The sequence below is a fragment of the Convolutriloba macropyga genome, chromosome 3 (genome assembly GCF_964194025.1).
Source record: "Convolutriloba macropyga chromosome 3, txConMacr16.3, whole genome shotgun sequence".
Taxonomy (NCBI): domain Eukaryota; kingdom Metazoa; phylum Xenacoelomorpha; order Acoela; family Convolutidae; genus Convolutriloba; species Convolutriloba macropyga.
The window spans coordinates 18,257,656-18,280,514 of NC_134470.1; the positions used below are offsets into that span (position 1 = coordinate 18,257,656).

General features: G+C 35.6%; 2 protein-coding genes across 2 annotated transcripts in view; both read right to left on the reverse strand.

The window, feature by feature from the left end:
* Positions 1 to 296: 296 nt before the first annotated feature.
* The window catches only part of LOC142336027 (sperm-associated antigen 1-like), a 286,466-nt gene continuing 263,903 nt past the window's right edge, over positions 297 to 22,859 (reverse strand). Inside the window, exons 2-4 of the mRNA XM_075384505.1 lie at positions 4,119 to 4,204; positions 3,229 to 3,854; positions 297 to 3,001 (exon numbers count right to left, since the gene is read on the reverse strand). Coding sequence (XP_075240620.1) covers positions 608 to 3,001; positions 3,229 to 3,854; positions 4,119 to 4,197 — 3,099 coding nt within the window. The 5' untranslated portion in view covers positions 4,198 to 4,204 and the 3' untranslated portion in view covers positions 297 to 607. The remainder of the gene's footprint in view (positions 3,002 to 3,228; positions 3,855 to 4,118; positions 4,205 to 22,859) is intronic.
* LOC142336021 (uncharacterized) overlaps positions 7,459 to 22,859 on the reverse strand; it is a 33,140-nt gene continuing 17,739 nt past the window's right edge. Inside the window, exons 4-5 of the mRNA XM_075384496.1 lie at positions 21,432 to 21,599; positions 7,459 to 7,820 (exon numbers count right to left, since the gene is read on the reverse strand). Coding sequence (XP_075240611.1) covers positions 7,533 to 7,820; positions 21,432 to 21,599 — 456 coding nt within the window. The 3' untranslated portion in view covers positions 7,459 to 7,532. The remainder of the gene's footprint in view (positions 7,821 to 21,431; positions 21,600 to 22,859) is intronic.

Below are 22,859 nucleotides of genomic sequence, written 5' to 3' on the forward strand. Positions count from 1 at the left end.
CGTAGCAAATCAGTTTACCAGTAAATTTTACACAATTTGTTTGTCAATAGCGCTCTCACTCAATCGATATCCACCGACGACTTTCGCTTAGTTGAAACTTTCAGGGCTATTCTCTGTTGAAACTTTTCTGTGTTCATACACTTGCAGAGTCATCTTGCCACATATGTCAAAGTTTTGAGCGACTTTATTTAGACTCGATAATCAAATGAACGTTCCCACTTTAATTTTGAAACTCCTGTGCCGAAACACTTGCAACCTATACACAGTACAAACCAACTCTTTGGTGAAAAGACTACTCAACTAAGTCACTAGCTAATACCTACCACGCGAAATCGAGGCAATTACTTGTATTGAAAATGATTGTTGTTGTTGTTGATACATATTAACAATAATTTTTACAATATAAACAGAGATTTGGCATTCGACAATTAAATAGAGATCGTCTTTTAATCTCATCTGTTAAACCACGAGATAAACATCACAGGAAGGTTCAACCCTGACATATATTTATGAAAAAGGACAGCGACTGATCGAATGAAAGAATGGAGAATACCAAGAGCACTTCAAATGGCAATGATATGAGCAGCAAAGTACGAGCTATTTGAGTTTAAATTTTGAATTTTTGTTTAATAGTGACGATTTTTTGGGAAGCTTTGGGCTTGGACAGTGCATACTCTTCTAGAGAATTTAGGACTCGTTTGATAGTCTCCTTGTCCTCACTTTCGAGAAACATCGTTATAAAGCTAAGTCGTGGCACTTTTGACAGGCTCTCCATATGACGTAAGCAATCTTCAGGTCGATCTTTGTATTCAACGTCGAATACTCTACACAAAGTAGATAACATATCCGCGTCCATTTTCAAAGCTATGACCTGACTTAAATCTTCAACTTGGTCAATCAATTTTGCGTAAAGCTTTGTATCGTTCAAATGCTTTATCGATTGCCACGCTTGCGTGAACTCGAACGGTGTTTGAGCATTCAAAACCGGTTCGACTGATTTCCGCTCAATTTCAGAGGGCTGTGGAGCAACTTTGACAGATTGTTGACTCTTTGGTTTTTTGGTCTGTTTCTCGTCAGTCCACACCTCTTTCGGTCCTTCTTTCATTTCAACATCCGGAATTTTAGATTGTTCTGATTTTGAGTTTTTTGATGAAATTTCGGAAGTCATTTCTTCATTATTGTTGTCATCATTTTCATCATCTTCATCATCATCAACTTCAACAATTTGAACTTTCTTACCTTCTGGTTTCTTCAAGTGTTTATTCACATTTTTAGCAGTTTTCACGTCACTTTTAGACGAAGTTTGAGACTTGGCTTGATTTCTATGTAGCGTCATCAATTCGTCGAATAATTTACGATATGTTTCGTTTTTTGGCTGTTGTTTCATCACTTTTGTTAAGTCATCCATTGCGGGTTTGTACGCTTTCTGCGATTTTCTCGCCATGCAACGTCTGTAAAAAACCTTTAGTTGTAAATTCTCATCCGGGTTTTCTACCAAAAGCTCCAAAGCTTTATTGCAATCCAGCTCGGCTGATTCGAAGTCATTTAATGACATGTAGCACTGTGCTCGGTTAGCAAATGCTACCGGCTTTTCATTATCAACTTCAATACATTCAGAGTACAGTTCAATAGCTTTCTTGTAGTCTTTCTTCTTTACGCATTCATTGCCTTCCATTTTTAGCCGGTTGAATTTTTCGTTTGATGATTCGACGCCATAATTATTGAACTTGGGCAACTTTTCCATCCATTTAGGTCCAATTTCTGCTTGCAGATATTGCTTTAGTTGGTTATACTCATTCTGGGCAGTAGAGAACAATGAAGGGTTGATTTCAATCGCCTTCTGTAGATCAACAAAAGCTTCCTTGTACCTTTCGATGTTCCGGAAACAGGCCGAGCGGCGAACCAGAACCTTGGCGTTTGTCGGGTCAGCGGCGTTTGCTTTCTCACAGTCCACTATAGCTTGTTTTAAATCGCCCATATTCATGTGACAGGCCGCTCTGTTGGCCCATAGAGCACCATAAGCAGTAGAAAATGTTTCTCGGTCAGAAAGACTCATTTTATCAATAGCATTAGAGTACTCTAACATAGCTTCGTGATATTGGCCACTTCGATAATTCTTGTTGGCTATATCTTTATGATACATTACAATGTCCGGAATAACAGGTGCGGGTTTTGCAGCAGGTTTGTTGAGACCATCTACACTAGAGTCAGCCAGCTTTGAAGAGTCATTATACTTAGGGGGGAAGTTTTGAGCCGGTGGGGATGGGGCTGGAGTTTTGTTGGAGCAGTCGTAAAATTCATCCTCGTCATTTTGCTTCACCTCTTCGGAAGCCCAGATGTCATTTTGGACCTTGGAAACCTCCTTTTGCAAAGATTCCGTAACATCCGTGTCCATTGAAACTTCAGCCTGAGGGTCATTGTCAACATCTGAAGGAGAAACTGGCTCACTCTCGACAACATCAGTAAGTTTAGCATTGACAGATTCGTATTCCATCTGAAACGTCTGAGGCGCGGTAGGTTCTTCAACTGTTCCTTCAGCTTCATCAGTTTGTTCACCAGGTGCAACTTCTGATTGCTGATTGCTTTCCTCGTTTGTCTTCTCGCTCTGTTCATCTTCATCGTCATCGTCTTCGCATTCCTCAATTAGCAGTCGTTTAGCTCCAGGAGCCGGTGGTGGGTTCTTTTTATCAATGTCAAGTTTAATTTTCAGAGCAACTTTGTTCTCTGGGTCCAAACGAAACGCCTCGTCAATCTTCGTCCTCGCTTTGTTGTAATCTTTCAATGCCAGGTAGGCTTGGCTCATTCTCAGATGGGCTTTGATGTTGTCTGGTTCCATGGAGAGAACCTGTTCCGCATCCATTAACGAGGCGTTGTAGTTCTCCTTTCGCAGATAGGCCAGACACCTGTTGTTGTACACAGCTGCAGACTCGCATAGCTTCAATGACCTCGTGTAGTAAACGACCGCCTCGTCAAAGTCATTCGCTTTAAAGCTTTCATTGCCCTAAAGAACAAATGCTTTATTAAGAGGGCAAATTGTAAAATTCAACATTTCTTAACAAGAACCAACCCATCATTGTATATTTATGTTCTCATCAAAAAGCCAAAATCCAGTTCAATTTAAGCAAACATATAAAACAAACCCTGGAAACCCTAGATCTAGCAGGACCTACAATTTGAAGCACACAACTTTCGATCAGTTCCAACAACCGATCAGTTCCATAAACGTACCTTTTCCTTCTCCTTATTGGCGCGTTTTTGCACTTCTACATCCGGGAGGTCTTCGCACTTCACACTGTCTGAGGGCAGTTTCATCTGTTGATCACCACTTCCTGAACTTGCTTGCGGTTGAGGTTGCGCTTCATCCATTTTCTCACAGGCCTCATCCACATTAAACTTATCCCACGCTCTGTAATCACCGGACTTGATTCTCGTATCTTCTTTTGCCTTGCCGCCCTTATGCTCATCACTTGCCCCGTTCATACCTTTCGAAATAACGTTATTGCTGCCTCGAACAGGAACCGAGGTTGAATCTTCAGACTGTAACATACCATCATGACCAGAAGAATCCTCTTCCTTGATCTCGGAAACGAAAGATTCCAGATCTTCAGAGAGATCACGCAGTTCATCCTTGTTTAACGCCCATTTCTGTTTAATTGGTTGAGGCAAGTTTAACAATTTGCTTGAGGGTGCAAGCACACGTAGACGGTTTTCAGTAAACTCGATTAGGTCGGGAAACAAGCCTTCCTTTCCCGATCGTAGAACTTTCAAAATTGCTTCCAGATACTTGACGTCACTGCATTTGCCAATATATCCGTAGTCCAAATGTTCTATTTGCACATCTGCCATCTTAGTCCCTATAACATGGCAACAATGCTATTGCTACATTTGGCTATTTCATGGCCCTATGTGTAATCAACCTTTTGGTCATATTTGAAAAAAAATTGTTAGTCATAAAAAGTTTTTCACTGAACAGAAATAAACATAATAACGAGCCTAAACTATTTTTTCCCGAAAAAGCAAATCATTCCATTTAAGTTTAGAGTTCATTGTAAATAAAAACTGAAAACCAATTCGCAGATATTTCTGCTCAATAAAATGGACAAATTTACGATCGATACCCGAGGGAGATGCGTCACTCTCTCCACTGTTGGCTGATATGCTGGCTGCTATGTTCTCTGTCGGCATCATGGCTACCATTGTTTTAATCTGAAAACAGTTCACCAGAATGTAAATGCTGCTGAAGAATGAAACAAATTGGCACTGAAGTTCATAAGGTTTGACATAGTTTATTCAGAACAATACAGAAATAACCTTCTTTACTTTTACTATGAATTTAGGACGTTTCCCATTATAGCTCCCAACTTAAAGGTCATATAAAGTGTTCACCCATTGTCGTAAATATAGAATAATTGGCTGCTATTATTTTTCGTGGGGCTTATAATGGAAATTATTCTTCTGTCAACAGCAGCCAATAATTGAGCACCACTGGATTCTCATCAGACAGAAAAGGTAAAATACTGGACACGACTCGAAGACTCCTGGAAATTAAATTGTGGAAACAAACTAATGTCGGAAGAATTGCTCTCGAATGACAGGCGGGTAGAAAAACATTTGACCCCGCCGGGATTCAAACCACTACCTTCCCGCTCCATTACCAGATGAACTGACCACTCGGCTATCGTGCCCTTATTTTCCCTATGCTGTAACCGACTTTATCTTAGCAACAAGTTTTACTTCGGAGTGAGAGCAAAAGATATCACTCAAAAATGAAGAACGAAAGCGTGAAAAAGTCACTTGAGAAATCAAAGAATGTTCTAGAAGAAAAGCACAAAATGGTTAAGCAAAAAATTTGCATAAAAAGGACCAACACGTTTACAACAAATGCTATGAACTTCGTTCAAGAGCAATTATTAAGCAATGCCGAAAACCGTCAGATCGAAATGAAAAATAAGAAAAGAACACAAACATAAACCGACTAACGTCGAAAAATTGCTCTCAAATGACAGGCAGGTCAATTCATTTCAAGGGCAGGGCCTTGATAAATTTTTCTTTACGGGCGCAAAAACTACAGACTAAGGTCGGGTTCGAAACCCGACCTCCTGAGTCCAATTCAGTCACCTCCACAGAGGCACTAACCACTCGTCCTTGAAAAAAAATCAATTTTGGGGTAAAAATGTGGGTAGGTACGTGGGGGAGGTGAGGGGGGGGGGGGGCAAGGTGTGGGGGGCTGAGGAAGGGGGGTAGTTCAGATAGGTTGGAAGAACTTATATATTATTAAAAATTCGCGAAATGACCTTTCAACAGAATATCAATAGTCCTCTTCGAGTCGTAAAAAGACACACGTTTACAATATTGCTTTTCATTCGGGAGCAATTTAAAACCACAAAAGTACATTGTCAAATACTACACGTTACTCAGGAAAAGTTTTGAAAAAGCAGATAGATAGCCAGAAGATAGGTCAGGTCAACGAATAATGGTGGGGGAGAGGGGGTTGGGTGGGGGTAGAAGAGGTCACATTTTTCAGATCAATATTGCAAATCAGAACATTACAAACGTTTTCAGCAATCAAAATCGTTCAGTAATATAGAACTTCTACTTGCACAGACGGACCTGAATTTTTCAGTTTTGATGTTCACAAATTAAACTTCGGTTCAATAAAATGGGAAAAAATGAGAAATCATATTTGAAATTTGCGAAAGAGAAAGAAGAAAAACTTTGTACATCAGAAAAACAAAAGATGCGACAGGACGAATCCTTAATTGCAACAAACTTTCCAGATATTTTTGGGTTTTTGTCTTCAACGCTGGGCATCTCTTTTTAAAATGAAATTCGGAAATGAAAAGATGAGATACATTAAAGTTAAAAGAGTGTTTAGGTTCCGATCATAAATTAATAATGTTAAAAAAACTTTTATCGGCTAAATAATTCTATTTGAACTCAGAGTTTGATTGAATCCACTGTCGAACTAAAAAAAACATCTAAATCACCATGGAAAAGAAAAGATATCTAAAAAACACAGAAACATAAACCGACTACCGTCGGAAAAATTGCTCTCAAGTGACCGGCGGGGCGTAAATTTTTCTTTATGGGTGCAAAAATCAGACAAAGATAGGGTTCGAACCCCGACCTCCTGAGTCCGATTCCTTCACCTCGACAGAGGCATTATCCACTCGGCACTCAAATTTTAAGTCATGACTTCAGCTTAAAAAAACTTGCTCATTCGAGAGCAATTAAAAAAGTAAGCATCAAAAGAGCGAGAAAAGAATTCTGAACAGCAATAACAAATATAGTGAATTCTTGGAAGAAATCGAATGACTTTTATGAAACTTTTTGTCTTAGAGCAGAAATAACCAAACATGCTGAAAATTGCCGGAAACTAGCTGAAATAGCATCATGCGCACGGTGTTTATAAACACCGTGCGTAACCAAAATCAATCTCAAATATCCACAATGAAGAGAATGAGACCCAACCGAAATCTTAGAGCACAAAAATCACCTTCAAAACTGATTGTTGTGATGTCTAACTGATTTAGACTTTTGTACTGTAAAGCTGCACTCAAATAACCTTCAATAAGAGCAAGAAATATTTAAATGACATCAACCACTCCTCAGTTCAAATTCATTTTGTGGAAAACGTATTTTAAGGGTGATGTAAGTCACGGATAAACTGTTTTCACATGAATGAACAAAACTAACTCAAATAAGTCAGAAAATGATGACACAGAACTTGGTAGAAAAAAATCAATGAATTAATGATCAAAATAATTTATAACTTGGTCTTATACACTACCCACTTTTCAGCATCTAAAATCACGTCTACAAAAATGGCCGATTTCTAAATTTTGTATTTTCGTCAATCTACTAAGGGGGTAAGCACTAGATTAGTACACAACAATCATACTGTTCGAACAATAAAAATAAAGTGCAAGGATTTTTTTTACAAAATTTAGGCAAAGAAATTGTGTTCGATAGAGCACCACTGAGAATACAACATAATTCAAAATCACAACAAAATAAATCTACAACTAGGATGATATAAAACGGGGTTAGCGCAAAATTAGATTGGAAATAATGAGGATTAACAAAATGAGGAAATTAAACATTATGATGATTGAGTGTCGATTTTCAATTGGCGCATTCAAAATAAAATCTACTGAGCGAATTCAAATTTCATAAACTACATATTGCTATTCTGTGACCAGAGTGTTCATACATACAGAAGGTGACTTGTTTACGTAATCTAATACAAGGAGAGCAAAAAGACAACAACAGAAATTAAAAGTACAATTTATACAGAGTTTCAAGATTTATCAATCGGGTCTGTTTCCTTCCCGCGTGAAAAAATTTAAACTCCCAAGAATTTCTCATATAAAAATTTACTCTACCAATTTCTACATTTAATCAGAAATAGCAATCGGCATCACAACAAAATTAAACCATTAAGTGTTTCAATTTCTATTCCTATCATTTAACCTAAGCGAAGTAAGGGAAGAATAACAGCGCTTTCAAATTCTAGATGAGCTCTTTCTCAATCAATCTTTACCGAATTCACTAGTTGCAAAAGTTGGAATAATTGCAGAATTATCCGGCACTGGATTTTGCTTATCGGACGAGAAACCATTACCTATCGTGTATTTACTACCAGAAGGTTCTTCCAGGTAACCTCCACCTGGTGATGAAAGTGAACTCATAGTTTGAGGCTGGTGTATTGAATTTTGATTAGCATTGGCTGGGTTTATAGTTGCCATTTCAGTATCATTAGTCCTTTTGACATGTTCTTCATCGTAAAGATCGTCGTCGTCCTCATCATACAGGAACTCCTAAAAAGGAATCAGGTACAAATTTAATTTAAGTTTCGTTGTAATATTACTCTGCAGGCAAGGGTAAAGTTTGTAGTTACAGTTTTAAAACCCAAAACTGGCATATAAAATGAACCCATTGACTTAGTAATGGTCTATAAAAATCAATGAATTCTGAATTTTGACATCAGCATCGCTAAAACATTAAAAATTCCGTTTGACAAACTGATTTGCCTGCTAGGTTAAAAATTTTATGGATTCGAAACGAAGTACTGATTGGCGACAAGGTTGCGTTTCTTGCCATCTAAATTATTTCCCATTTTAAGAGTTAGGAATATCAAATCTTTCGTAACCATTCCATACAGTTGTGTGGATAAGAAACAAATTACCGTTGGAAAAGTCACCCAACAACTTTTCCAGCATTTTTCCAATACCCCCCCCCTAATCACTTACAAGTTGTATTTTTACAAATATCTCAAACGCGCGGAGGTCCTAGCATGGGGAAGCCATTTGAAGCACAAAAATAAGGGTAAAGCGTAAAGGGGAGCCAGCTGAACACAGTAACCTATAACTCAAACTAATCGGTGCCCTGAAAATTTCAAAATTTATTATTCAGTTTTGCGAAAAATTTGACTGAAAGATTTGCCAACACACGAATCCCATCGCCAGGATGGCACTTATAGTTCGAGCCACAGACTAAGGCAACTCCACATTCAAGAAAAATCATTAAATTGGACTTAGCAATTAGATAAAATTTTTCACAGCAGTTTCAGTGCACCGTACACTTCATATATTTTTCAAGCTTTTGCAGAATTATACCCTGACTTCATGCCCTAACGTTTTACGAGCGAGTTTACGCCGTTTCCCTTGACGAAAAATCACATATGACTAACAGTAAACGACATCACATTAGGATGGACCAAACCCAAATTGTTCAATTAAATTTTAATAATAATTGTATTTATTTGGTGAACATACATTCAAACCAAATCAGACCATCCAGAAGCGCAATGCTTTTCAAGGGAGGCCTGGACTCTATTATTCCCCACATCTCAGACTTTTCTTTTAGTGAGCATGAATGCTCTTTTTTTTGGTGACTATGGCCACTTTTTTTGCGTCTGAAACTTTCACGTGGTACCATCATTGCAGCCAACATTGGTCAGGCTATGGTCAACCTGAAGCTATGGTTAAGTAAGAGCTCATCCTTACACAGACAGCTTCACGGAGGCAGGGGATTGATCTCTCAATCATTGGCGTGTGAATCACACACCTTACCTCTCGGCCATCACGCCCAAATTTTATTTGTAAGTATTAAATAAGCAGCCCGCAAATTGCCGAAAAAAGCGACCGTTGACGCACATCGGGATTGAAACAAAAAGAGAAGAAGAAATAAAAATTGACAGAATTTTTTTTCTGAGTGTTAAAGTGTTCTAATTTGGTGTGCAGTTTCAGTTGGATTCTAAAATTATATTCAATTCAGATTTTAAACTCAAGGCTGTTACTAACGCCAACTAGCAATTGCTCTAATGAGCTTTCACAACCTAATGCAAAAAGACTTAATGAACGTGCTTTATAGGTTAATCCCCTTTCTTTTGATTTTGCACTTTTGACAACCCGTATTCACTACATTTGGTTATTCAATGACTGCACGAATTCAATATCCATGAGGTAAGTGAGGTAAGTAGTCAAACGTGACAATCGTGAACGAAATGTGAACCGAATTAAAAAAAAAGCCCGATAAGTACTGACACAATTCACAGAATTTTCGTCGACAAAAAAAGACGGCCTAGCATGTACAATAAATGGATTGGGAAAATTACTTAGAAAAAAATCTGATCAAAAAACAGAAATGGCGAAAAATAAAGCCAAGTTGCCGGATGTGAACAAAAAACCATAACCAAGGAAGACTTTTTGTTCACACCGTTTTCTCACTTTACTTTTGAATAGGGCGTAGGATTTTAGGCAAAAATTTTCAACGTTTTGTGGAAATTAAGCAAAAACCATTTACAACACATAAGGATGATAGTTCAAATCCGCATGATGCTATAAAGCACTCACGTCTCCCTTACAATATTCTGATAAAAAAATGCCTTGATAAAATTAATGTATAATTGTTTCATCTTTACACCCTTCGGAAATATCGGAGAAGAGGATTTCGTTCAAAATTACGTCGGATAGAGTGAACTTGTTTTATTTTTTAAAAATCTTTTATTCTTGAGAGCTAGAGCTATGTGGCGGGAATAACATCGAGAAAGAAGTTTGAGACAACTGTGGGATAGAGCTAAATTGAAACGCTGCAAGTTTACTAAATTAGAACCCCATTTTCTGTGTTTTTGTTAAGACAATTGTTAGGTACACACATACTTTGTAGCATAATTCTGATTTTTATGCACCATCCTTAAAAGTTTAACTGGTTTTCGTCCATTTTCCACAAAATGTTATTTAAAATTTTCACCTAATGGCTACAAAAATTGATTTCGACTAATCAAGCGTTGTCCTAATATTCAATCCCCCCTTTGAAAATGGAGTGGAAAAATTCACGCCGCAAAACAACTCGATTATTTTGCTCCACTTCCTTTTTCGGCGTGATCAAATCACTTCTCCAATTTGACTTCAAAAATGAAAAAAAAATGAAAATGTGAGCAGATCTTAAAAAAAACAGAAACCCAATACAATTCAAAATACTAATCCAAAGTCTAAATAATATTCGTTGAAAGGCTCAGCAGGAAAGCGTGATTTACATATTCAGAGGCGTGCAGACAAGGGAAATAAAATCAGTTAACTCCGTACTTCTTCAAGGAATAAAGAATTTGAAAATATCTCGACAGTTGATTCACTTTTTCATGAGATCCTCACCAGTAGAACTTTGCATCTCTTAAACACAGACGCTAAGCGGCCAGTACAGGTTCCATGACAAAAATCAGTCAAGCATATGGTAGCTAACATACACATTGATCATGCACATTGGTAGCTAACAATTTTTTGATTGAAATAATAAACAAAAACATAGCCGGCAGATTGCCGGAAAATAGCCGCAATAGACGCTTGTGAACGAAGAAACAAAAAGCAGATTTGAAGTGGTTGTGACGTCATATGGTCGCAACAAAAATCACGACGACAAAAAAAACATAGCAGGACAATTCCTGACGTACAATTCAAAAAATTTTGCATTGACTGAACAACAAATTAGACCTAGAACGGACTATGATTGAATTGAGAAAACCATTTTTGAAAAAAAACCAGATTAAAAAAACAAAAACCATAGCTGGTAGATTGCCAGAAATTAGCCCCAATAACTTCGTAGATCTGCAGTCTCAAAAAACAGTAAAAAAGACAGACTAAAAAGCTAGTTCGTCTTTTCATTGAAGGCTGATATATTATATATTGATTAAAAATTTGTATAAGTTTTTGCCGCCTCTATTAGCTGCTCTCAAATAACCATCATTTAGAGTGACACACACCCATTTGACCTTATCTCTTTGAATTAGAGTAAAGAAAAGTCAATTTCAAAGTCAGGAAGTCATTTTGGAGAGTGAGGTAAGTCAAGTGAGACCAAAAATTTAATCTCGCGAATGAACAAAAAAACTCGCTCCACTAAGAGCGAAAAATGAGGTCACACACGCGCTTAAGTTCAAATTGCATGAACGAATGAGCAAAAAGCAGATTTGAAGCAGGTTGTGACATCATATGGTCGTAAAAATCGCGACGACGAAAAAAAACATAGCAGGACAAGTCCTGACGTACAATTCAAAGAATTTTCATTGACTAAACAGAAAACTAGACTTAGAAGGGACTATGAATCTATTGGAAAAACCATTTAGAAAAAAATCCGATCCAAAAACTGAAAAAACAGTTAAAATCAAAGTGAAATTGCCGCATGTGAACGAAAAACCACCAGCGAGTAAGCGAATTTTTGTTCAAACACCGTTTTCTCACTTTATTTAAAAATTAGAGCAAAAAAGTTTCACGCCGCAAAAGCACTCGTTTTTTCGCTCCATTTCCTGTTTCGGCGTGACCAAAATCACTATTCCAATTTGACTTCAAAAATCATAAAAATGTGTGAACAGATCTTAAACAAAAAAAAGAAAGCGCCCCAATACAATTCAAATTCAATCCAAGAGAAGGCCAATAATAGCCCCAGCTTTCGATGTGCGGCTATCAATAAGATTGACAGCTCGACCACCAGATTTTTAATAGACCACTAGACTTTTTGGGTTAGATTCGGACTGTCATTTTTATGAGACACATTTGCTCTAAAAGGAAAAAGCCCTAACGGAGCTTTTTCAAAATAAATATTCGATATTTAAACTAAAGACTCTATAACTCAGGAATTAGGGCATATAAGTTTGGCACTACTTAGATGCACACTATTAACCTTTTATAAGTGAATGTTCATAAAAATTAAAATTACACAAGTGAGTTCAAAAGTCATTTTTTAAGTGAAGTAAGTCACGCCCTAAAAGCAGAAGTGACGTCACGAACACAAATTTTGACTGCAAAGCAGTAGAAGTCACTGAAATCATTGAAAAAGTCAATTCCAAGAAGTCAGGGTGAGACGAAACAAAAATCTGTTAGACGATAAAAAATTAGGAGCGCAATAATAGCCGCCTGGAATTGTCGACGCGGCTATTAACCAACAAATGTCGGGCGAGTTGCTACCAACTAACTGGCGAGCAATCGGCTTGATCAGTAGCTATCTACCGATTAAGGAGGCTGACTAAAGCTTTACTCAGAGTAGTGAAACAACAGAAAAAGCAGATTCACTACTGGGGGAGGGGTTCTAAACCACCGAAAACAACGCCTCACAACGTGACTCTGTCTTCTTACAAGCTTCTGTGATTCTTACACTTAGAGACTATAAAAACGCTCTAAAAGAGCTGCTAGTCATTAAATGAGCTGGTAATAGCCCTCTGTGGATCACAAGTTTATCCCATTCTTTTAAGACAAAAAGTCAAATTGTAAGTCGAAAAAAGGTATCAGACGAAAAGTCGGTAGAAGGAAAAATTGTATAGACATGGCCAGCAGACTGCCGCAAAAGAGCCGGCATTGACGCGCTTGATGCACAATGGGATAAATTGACAAATATGTTTTCTGCCTTTTCTTTTTTTTAGTGTCAAAAAGTGTTCTAACTAATTCACTTAATTCAGCGTCTAAACTGAAAGCTAACAAGCTTGATACCAATATCAGCTAGCAAACACCAATGAAATTTAATAACCTATTGCACTATGACTTAATGACCGGGCTTTATCGGTTTATCCAGTTTCTTTTGATTTTGCTCTTTTGTCATTGACCGTATTCACTACATTGTAAATCAATGCGTGAAAGAATTTAGAATCCATTCAGTTGAAACAGTGAGGTGAGAAAGAAGTCAACGTGAAAATCGTGACGTATGTAAAACGAAAAACTTGATCGAAAGGTAAAGCGGATTTAAAAACATGGCAGGACAAGTCCTGATGTACAAATCAAGTCATTGACTAAACAAAAAAGACCGGAACTAGAACGGACTAAGAGTGAATTGGGAAAACCATTTCTAAAAAAAATAAAATAAACAGAAAATCAATATCAAAAACCGCATGTGAAAAAATCACAAGCGCAAAATGGAAATTTGGTTCAAACGAAAAACTAGGCCTAGAGTGAACTATTAATTGATAGGGAAAACTGGATTGGGAAAACTATTTCGCAAAAAAATCGATTCGAAAATCGAAAAAAAAACAGTTATCAAAGTGAAATTGCCGTATGTGAACAAAAAATCATTAGCGAGAAAGGGAAATTGTGTTCAAACACCATTTTCTCACTAATTTAAAATTAGAGCCAAACAGGGCGGCTGGGTAATGCGCGATCGCACATAAGGTTCCGACCCCGCTCATCCACAATTTTGACATAATTCTCTACCAAATGAGGCACAGATAGAAAAACCCAAAAAATCAAATAGTTTTCAAAAAAGATTTGTATATGAACGAAAGATAGCCTCCAAAGCAAATAACTCAGTGGATTAAAAAATGATGCATTAGATTGATATGCCGATATTAAGAAAGCGAGCGAAGACGAACGTCAAAATCAAACAACAACAACAAACATTAATTACATCAAAAAATTTATGTCCGTTTTAAAAAACAAAACTTAATAACAAAGTCAGAAAAACTGAAAACAAACAAAATAAATTGTAATTCACCAGAAACAAATGGTTATTCACCAGTTCATAATAAAGCTTGGTAACAATTGGACAAAAAGGGAACAGAAACTTTAAAGTTAGAAAATTTGCTGATTTTTTTCTAAAAAAAACAATTAATTTCAAAGTAATGAAAACCATTAGGAATCAACTAAAATATCCCATGGTTTTACAATTACCAATGCTTCTATAGAAGGTAATTAACATCTCTTGGTATTCAATTTTTTATGCAGTTACAAAAAGAACAACAAATAGACAACAAACTAAAAATCAATTAAAACTTTCCAGAAAATGCTTTGGAAGCCGTAAAGCCATACTTTAGCCCAAAAAATATGTTTGATTGCACCTTCGTCGAACAGCGATAATGTATTATGTGGCCGCTCATTCTTGAATATAAGTAACAATTGGACAAAAAAGAAAAAAAATGCAAAATTATTTAATACTTGTTTTTTTTCGAAAAAAGTTTATTTCCAAAGACATAAAAGCCATTAATTACAAAATGAGTAATTTGAATAGGTTCGTCCATTCTTCCAAAGGAAGCCCTCGAGACCTGCAATTATCCCGAGTATGTCTTACGACTACAAAAAGAACGTCAAATATGAAAAAAAAAAACAAAAATTCATTTTCTTTTTTTGTGAAAAACCCGTGTGGAAGCCAGTAAAGTCACAACGAATTCTCTTAAAACATTAGATTTTGAGACACCAAAACCTTTTGACACCTTCCTCTGAAATTCATTATGTGACCTCTCATTAATGAAACTAGGTAACAATTAGACCAAAAGAAAAAAAAGCAAGATAATAAAAATTGTTTTTATCGAAAAAAATTTATTTCCAAGGACATGAAAGCCATTAATTACAAAATGAAAAAATTAAATATGTTCGTTTATTCTTCCAAAGGAAGCCCTCGACACCTGCAATTAGCCAGAACAAGTCTTACATCTGCAAAAATATCGTCAAATATGACAAAAATTAAAAATTAATTTACTTTTTTTTGTGAAAAACCCGTGTCGAAGCCAGTAAAGTCAAAACGAAATCTTTAAAAACATTAGATTTTGTGACACCAATCCCTTTTCATACCTTCCCGTGACAAAAATAATGCCATCTTTAACCTTTAATTAACGATACCAGGTAACAAACAGACAATAAAAGGAACAAAATTGCGAAGTTGAAATGTTTTTTTTTCATTGTTTTCAAAGTCATGAAAGCCATAATCTATCTTCTAATAACAGAACATCAGCTCATCTACTCTTCCAGGAAAAACCAATCAAACCGGTTCATTGTACAGGAAAATAAATACGACTAAAAAGACAAAGTAAAAACGACAGTTGAAGACAAAATTAAAACATTCAATTAAATTCTCCGAGAAAGTACTGTCGAAGCGGTAAAGAACCACAATCTATATCTTTAAGGATTTAAATAATATCAATTGTGCGTTATTTTGAGCGCGAAAAATGTTATATCTGAACTGCCAATAACGTGATAAATTGACAAAACTAGAAAACATGAAAAATGGGCAAATACCTAAAAATTAAAAAAAAAATGTGAAATCTAGTAGTATCAAAGCCAGAACACCATAAATTAAGGCGTAAAACCGCACCAAAGACTAATTTTGATTTTTGCAGAAAGAAGGAGCACTCTTTGATTGCTGACACTAAGCTACAAGTTGACCAAATTAAGAGAAAAATGGGGGCAAAGTTCAATAAGCCATTTTTTAATTAAAAATCAAGTATTTTAAAAGTCAAAACCACCATAAGCTTTCAAGCAATCAAATAGATAAATTAACTTCGAACTGATTAGGAAGCCAATAGGACCTATCACTAGTGAGCTTTGATTTGAAATGTTCTGTTATTTAATTAATTTAAAAAAGATCGAATTTTTTTTATAAAAAACCGACTGACGACAATCCGAATTATTTTTGGATTGTAACGGTCCAAGATTGGTACAGAACTAGTCCTGCTAATTCTGATTGTCTATTAGGAATATTTAATTTTTGGAATGTCATTGATATAGATATTTTGTTAGTTAAAAAATCAAAAATAAATGCTGCGTTTTTGATAATCAACGAAGAAAGTTAGCAAAAAACGGAAAAGTTTTATTTACAGAGCACTCTCAACGGAAGTTGAAGTGGAATTAGCCCCCTTTTCAGTCGATTAGCCCCCAGACAAAGATTGTGTTAGTGGTGTCTGGGTGTGTACTTCCTGCAAATTTAATCAGAGTGGACTAAGAAACATATTTCGTGCTGTTTTTGGATGAAAAAGTCTGAACTTTGTGAAGTATTTAGCCTGAATTTGTGACAAAAAAAATCAATGAAAATAGCCGAAATAAATTTTGTCTTCAAACGTAAAATCAACAACATGTTTGTAAAAAAATATTAAATTTCATCAAAATAGGCAAAATTTTAGTAAAAAATTCCGAAAAAAGGTGAATGAAATCAACGGAATTCACTCTATTTTCTCAAAAGTTTAGAAAGTCAGAAACGAAAATCCAAAATCTTTTTAACTCCATATTCTACGCTGGACAAGCTTTCTAATGACACCAGTCTCAACTCTCTGCGATGAATATATCGATCGGCCAAAATTGACTGAACAAAAAAAAACCCATTTGAGTATATAGTTCCTCTCCCCCTCAAGAGGGGTCGGAACAAAAAATTTCGCGCCGCTAAACCACTCGCTTTTTTGCTCAATTTCATGTTTCGGCGTAACCAAAATCACTACTCCGATTTGACTTCAAAAGTCATGAAGATGTGTGAACAGATCTTAGAACGTTGTGGGAAGAATTCCGGAAACCACTCGTAGTGGAAATCCACTTAAACGCCATACAACTACTCATCAGTCAAAACGTGCCCCCACTAATTTATGATTATCTTGAAAGAAAACCATTAAAAAAGTAAACACAACTAAATCAAATCCGCTAAAATATGATACAAAATCTGATCAAATACCAATATCAGCTAGCAAACACCAATGAAATTTGATAACCTATTGCACTATGACTTAATGACCGGGCTTTATCGATTTATCCAGTTTCTTTTAATTTTGCTCTTTTGACATTGACCGTATTCACTACATTGTAATTCAATGCGTGAAAGAATTTAGAATCCATTCAGTTGAAACAGTGAGGTGAGAAAGAAGTCAACGAGAAAATCGTGACGTATGTAAAACGAAAAACGTGATCGAAAGGTAAAACGGATTAAAAAACATGGCAGGACAAATCCTGACGTACAATTCAAGTCATTGACTAAACAAAAAAGACCGGACCTAGAACGGACTAAGAGTGAATTGGGAAAACCATTTCTAAAAAAATAAAATAAAAAAACAGACAATCGATATCAAAAACCGCATGTGAAAAAAACCACCGACGCAAAACGGAAACTTGGTTCAAACGAAAAACTTAGACTAGAATGAACAATGAACGGATAGGGAAAACTGGACTGGGAAAACTATTTCGAAAAAAAAATTCGATCCGAAAATCGAAAAAACAGTTAACATCAAAGTGATATTGCCGTATGTGAACAAAAAACCACTAGCGAGAAAGGGAATTTTTTTCAAACACCGTTTTCTCACTAATTTAAAATTAGAGCCAAAAAATTCCACGCCGCAAAACCACTCGCTTTTTCGCTCAATTTCATGTTTCGGCGTGATCAAAATCACTACTCCAATTTGACTTCAAAAGTCATGAAGATGAGTGAACAGATCCTAGAACATTGTGGGAAGAATTCCGGAAACAACTCGAAGTGGAAATCTACTTAAACGCCATACAACTCTCATCAGACAAAACGTGCCCCCACTAATTTATGATTATCTCGAAAGAAAACCATTAAACAAAAAAGTAAAAACAACTAAATCAATTCCGCTAAAATATGATACAAAATCTGATCAAATTTTGTCATAAAATGAGATCCCGAAATATCTATCTCTGTCAAAACCACTTCATCAAAACTACTAGCACCTAATAAGGAAACTAATCACAATTTTTTAACAATACTTAAAAAAAAAGCTCTAAAAAAAATTAACGATTTTTTAATATTACAAAACAATATGCCAGTCATAATAGGCTCAAAAACAAAAAAAGAACTGCAAAAAAAATAAAAAAAATTGTTTCAGTTTTCGCCATTTTTTGGCATATTTCTCAACAAAAGAGCTTCATATCCAAAAAACTGTAACCACTTGTCAACTAAAAATTGTTCAAGTAATAGGGGTCTTTTCAATTCCTTTTTGAGGCAGTAAAACAAAACAATCGTCAAAAATTCGCGAAAATTAGCCCAAAAGGAGAAAATAAATGAGAAGCCTCCGAATTAGCATTAAGTTCATGAATTTCCAGAAACCGTCAAACCACTACCAGCCTAAAATTAACAAGCCTAAAATTAAAACAAAATCAAAACAAAACCTCTTAACCAAAAATGCTTTAAAATGCCGCAAGTGAACAAAAAATTTCGCTCGCCTACAGAATTTTTTTTCACATCTCAATTTCTCGCTCTCCGGAAAACAGAGATATGAACAAACAACCACTCTCTTTTCGCTCCACTCTTCGTTTTGCTCAACAAAAAGTCACTCAAATTTTTTCACGTGTTTCATTTCCTGCTTCAAAATTTATTCTAATCAAATCGATTTAAAACATACCCGGCAGATTGCCGGAAAATAGCCGTTGTTGATTCCAATTAGCATTGGGATTGAAATAATAGAAAATATTGAAAAAAAATGATTTTTGTACAAAAACATTTTTTAAGTCCGATTTATTTTGATGGCATTTCGTAGTTGAACATAACGTACTTCTGTTTCTTAGAGAGAAGCTACAGGGGCTACTATCAATACCAATAAGCATTAGAGATGATAACAAAGACTTATAGGAACGACGTTCAAATAGCGGGCATCTAAAATTGGGCTTTATTGGTTTATCCCGTTTCTACGTCTGACTTCAATTTTTTATACTGACTCTGTTCATTGTGAATTGCTTTGCTGAGCAACTGATGTTCAAAATCACTTTTAGCAGAATGAGAGAAGAAAGAAACTAGCTTAGAGAAATCAAAAAGATATCACGCAAAATGTTGAAAAAGCGGCAAAATGAGGTAAAGCGAAACATTTTTTTTATTCGACGAATTAAAAAAACATAGCAGGACAAGTCCTGACGAACAATTCAAAGAATTTTCATTGACTTAACAAACAACTAGACCTAGAACGGACAATGAGTGAATTGGGAAAACCATTTCTAAAAAAAATCAGATGAAAAAACAAAAAAAAAACAGAAAATCAATGTCAAAATGCTGCTAGGGAGAACAAAAAACCATTAGTGAGATATGTAAATTTGATTCTTACAACAAAACTAGGTCCAGAATTAGCTGAATGGATTGGGAAAACTATTTAGAAAAAATCCGATCCAAAAAAATTGAAAAAACAGTAAAAATCAGAGTGAAATTGCCGCATGTGAACAAAAAACCACTACCGAGAAACCGAATTTTTGTTCAAACACCGTTTTCTCACTCTACTTTAAAATTATAGCGAAAAAAATTCACGCCGCAAAACCACTTGCTTTTTCGCTCCATTTCCTGTTGCGGCGTGACCAAAATCACCACTCCAATTTGACTTCAAAAATCATGAAAATGTGTGAACAGATCTTAAAAAAAACATAGCCGGAAGAATTCCGGAAACGACTCGAAGTAGAAAACTGACTATTCTCACTAATCAGATGCATCACCAGCATATTATCAATCGACAGACAGTGTAAGCAATTCACAAAGAAAAGACTGGAGAGCTGGAAACTTGACAAAGGACCAAATCAAAAAAAAATATTCTTTAAGAATCCGAATAAAATTCTCTACAAAAAGATAGCATGCAGCTTCCCATCCATAACTCATAGAAATCAATTACTTATATATTTGGCTAGATCAATCGCCCACCTAGTAATTGCAGAGAAACGTTAAACAACAAACTAAAAAAAAGACTAAGAAAAATTCTTTAACGAATTAGAGATTTGTATAATCTGTTTAAATGAAAACTGCCCTGCTAAGCCTTCAAGTGCAAATTCATAGTATCGACACCTACAAAAATTCTCTTTATTGAGAAAAAGTTACCAACAAAAAACATTAAATTGGAAGAAATAGGCAATAAACTTAGAAAAAAGACAAAAAGTGGCCAAAATTTGCTCTGATTTACTCGATTTTCTTTAACAAAAACAACTCTAAACTAATATCAATCAAAATGAGAGACATCCAAAAGAGCTACCACAACTGACTTCCACTAGAAAACTCCCCAAACGCTATCAAAGGTTGAGGAAGAACAGAAACGACATTAAAACCAAATTGAACAAATAAAAAACGAGAAAAAGTAAGATGTTTTTTTTTCATTTTACAAGAAAAAATAAAGCCAAATAAAGTTACTTTGAGCAAAAAGAGCAATGAAATGCTCGCGAAAAAATAGGCAAGTCATAGCAAGCTAAAAAAATAGTCTACCATTGAAAAAAAAACCGAAAACCAAAAATTTTAAAAAAGTGGTTAAAAAATTCCTAATTTTTCTGCCATTTTTCTTCAGAAAAAATGTTTTATAACAATAAAATTGTAATCAATTTGTATCCCTAGTGATCCTTGAATAACGAGCTTCTATTTAAATTGCACTTCAAGCAGTAAAACAAAACAACAGGCCAAAATACAATAAATTTCGTCGAAAAATCAGCAAAACTGATCAAAAACCTCCAAATTTGCATAAAATTCAAATTAACTACTTGAAACCTTCAATTCCTATCAGAACGAGCCCAAATCCAATACAATATCATAATCAAACCTCATAAAAATTGCAAGAAATTTTAAACAAAAAATTGCAAAAATTGCAAAAAAAACTGCTTTTAAAAGCCGCACGTGAACAAAAAAATTTCGCTCGCTCAGAGAAAATTTTTTCACACATCAATTTCTCGCTCTCTCAAAAACAGCGGTATGAACAAAAAACCACTCTCTTTTCGTTCCGCTCTTCACTTTTGCTCAGCAACCAAATCACTCCAAATTTTTTCACGCGTTTCATTTCCCGCTTCAAAAATCACTCCAATAAAATTGATTTAAAAAAAGGACTTCTCCAATACTCCTCTTCGAGTCGTAAAAAGACAGCGCCCCAATACAATTCAAATTTTTTGGATTGTAAAAAAAACACGAGCGCTATAATAGCCGGCTGAGAAGATGAGGGCGGCTATTAAAAAGGACTTCTCCAATACTCCTCTTCGAGTCGTAATAATAAAAGACAGTGCCCCAATACAATTCAAATTCTTTGATATGTAAAAAAGAGCGCCTAAATAACAGCCGCTGAGAGGCTGACGGCGGCTATTAAAAAGAAAGGCGGACAAGACTGATACAATTGCTACAAACTTCGTTTGAGAGCAAGTAATACCCTTCAAATTTGATTGCTCGATCTCGTCGATATTTCAATCCGTATTCCGGGTAGTCCGAGCACTTAAGGAGGAGAAATGGAGATTCAATACACTAACCGTGTCATCTCGGCCGAGCTTCCTGGCCTTGAGACGAGCAGTGGCTACTACAATTCCGAAGAACACTAGAAACAGGATACTGACCGACACTGCAATCAAGAAGGATTTGGCCGTCCCCAGAGAAGCACCCGAATCCATATTGCATCCCTCTCCACGGAAACAGAACACCTAAAAAATATGCAATCATTATAACATGGCAATTATAACAATCACGGGGCAAAACATTAAGAAATCCATATTACACATCGTTTAAATAAAATTGGCTATTTGTCCAAACCAGAGAAAACAAAGGCTCTCGCGACCAACTTTGATTCCGAGTTTTTAAAAAACAATCAAAATGGTAATACCATAACCAACTAACGTCGGGCGAATTGCTTTAATTTAGAAAACCGTAAAGGTTTTCGTTGTAAAAATCCTTTGCTATCTAGGCTCCGATACTTCAATATTCTAATACCTTTTATTGCTTCCTATCAAATCTTACGTATAGGAACAGATTGCAATGGATGTTCGCGAGAAAAAAAATTGCAGCAGAAATGAATATCTTTTCTTGAAATATGCGCTATTCATTCTTAATTTTGAGCAGAATAGTCAGACATTCAGCAGGATTTCCTTAAAAGCATGCGGCTTCTGCTAAGATTAAATATTCTTTAAATTTGAGTTTGAAAAATTGCTTTTGGATCAAACGTTTTTAATAAGTTGAGTTGCATTATCTATATCCAAGCTACCTATCGTTATATTAATGATCGTCCAGGGCCACCTTTTGAAAAACTCCTTACATCAGCTGCTCTTTACTCGGAATAGTTAAGTTGAATGAATAATTCTAATGGAACTAATACCAATTTTTGTGGGGGGAGGAACTATATACTCAAATGGTTTTTTCACCTATCGATATATTCATTGTACAGGATTGTGAGCGGTATTATTAGAAAACTTGTCAAGCGTGAAATTTCAAAAAAAAGATTTTTTTGAATTTCGCCTTTTCCGAGGAGTTACGGAGGCTTAACGAAATGCGAACATGGGCCTAAATTCCATTGTTTAGCTCACAATTTTTGTAATTTTTGCTTTAGTTTTAATCAATTTCTGCTAAATTATGATAAAATTGTTAACGCTAGTCTGATTGGTTTTAAGTTTAAAGATAGAAAAGAGTTCATGAACAGTTTGAACCAACTGTTTAGACAAAATTATGAACTAAATTTTTGAAAGTTCAGCTTTTTTTGCTTTTTTCCATAAAAAATGGCATCAAATATGCCTATTTGCTCCACTTTGTCAAGTTTGACTGCTAGTGCCGACAAAAAACTGCTAGCACAATCTTCCAATTTTCAGATATGGGTTAATTGTACCTCTGGTTCCTGAGAAAGTTTTCTGGAAATAACAATTTAATAATTGCTGTCTTTCGCTTAAACTGTTATTAATAAAAGTTTATTAGTT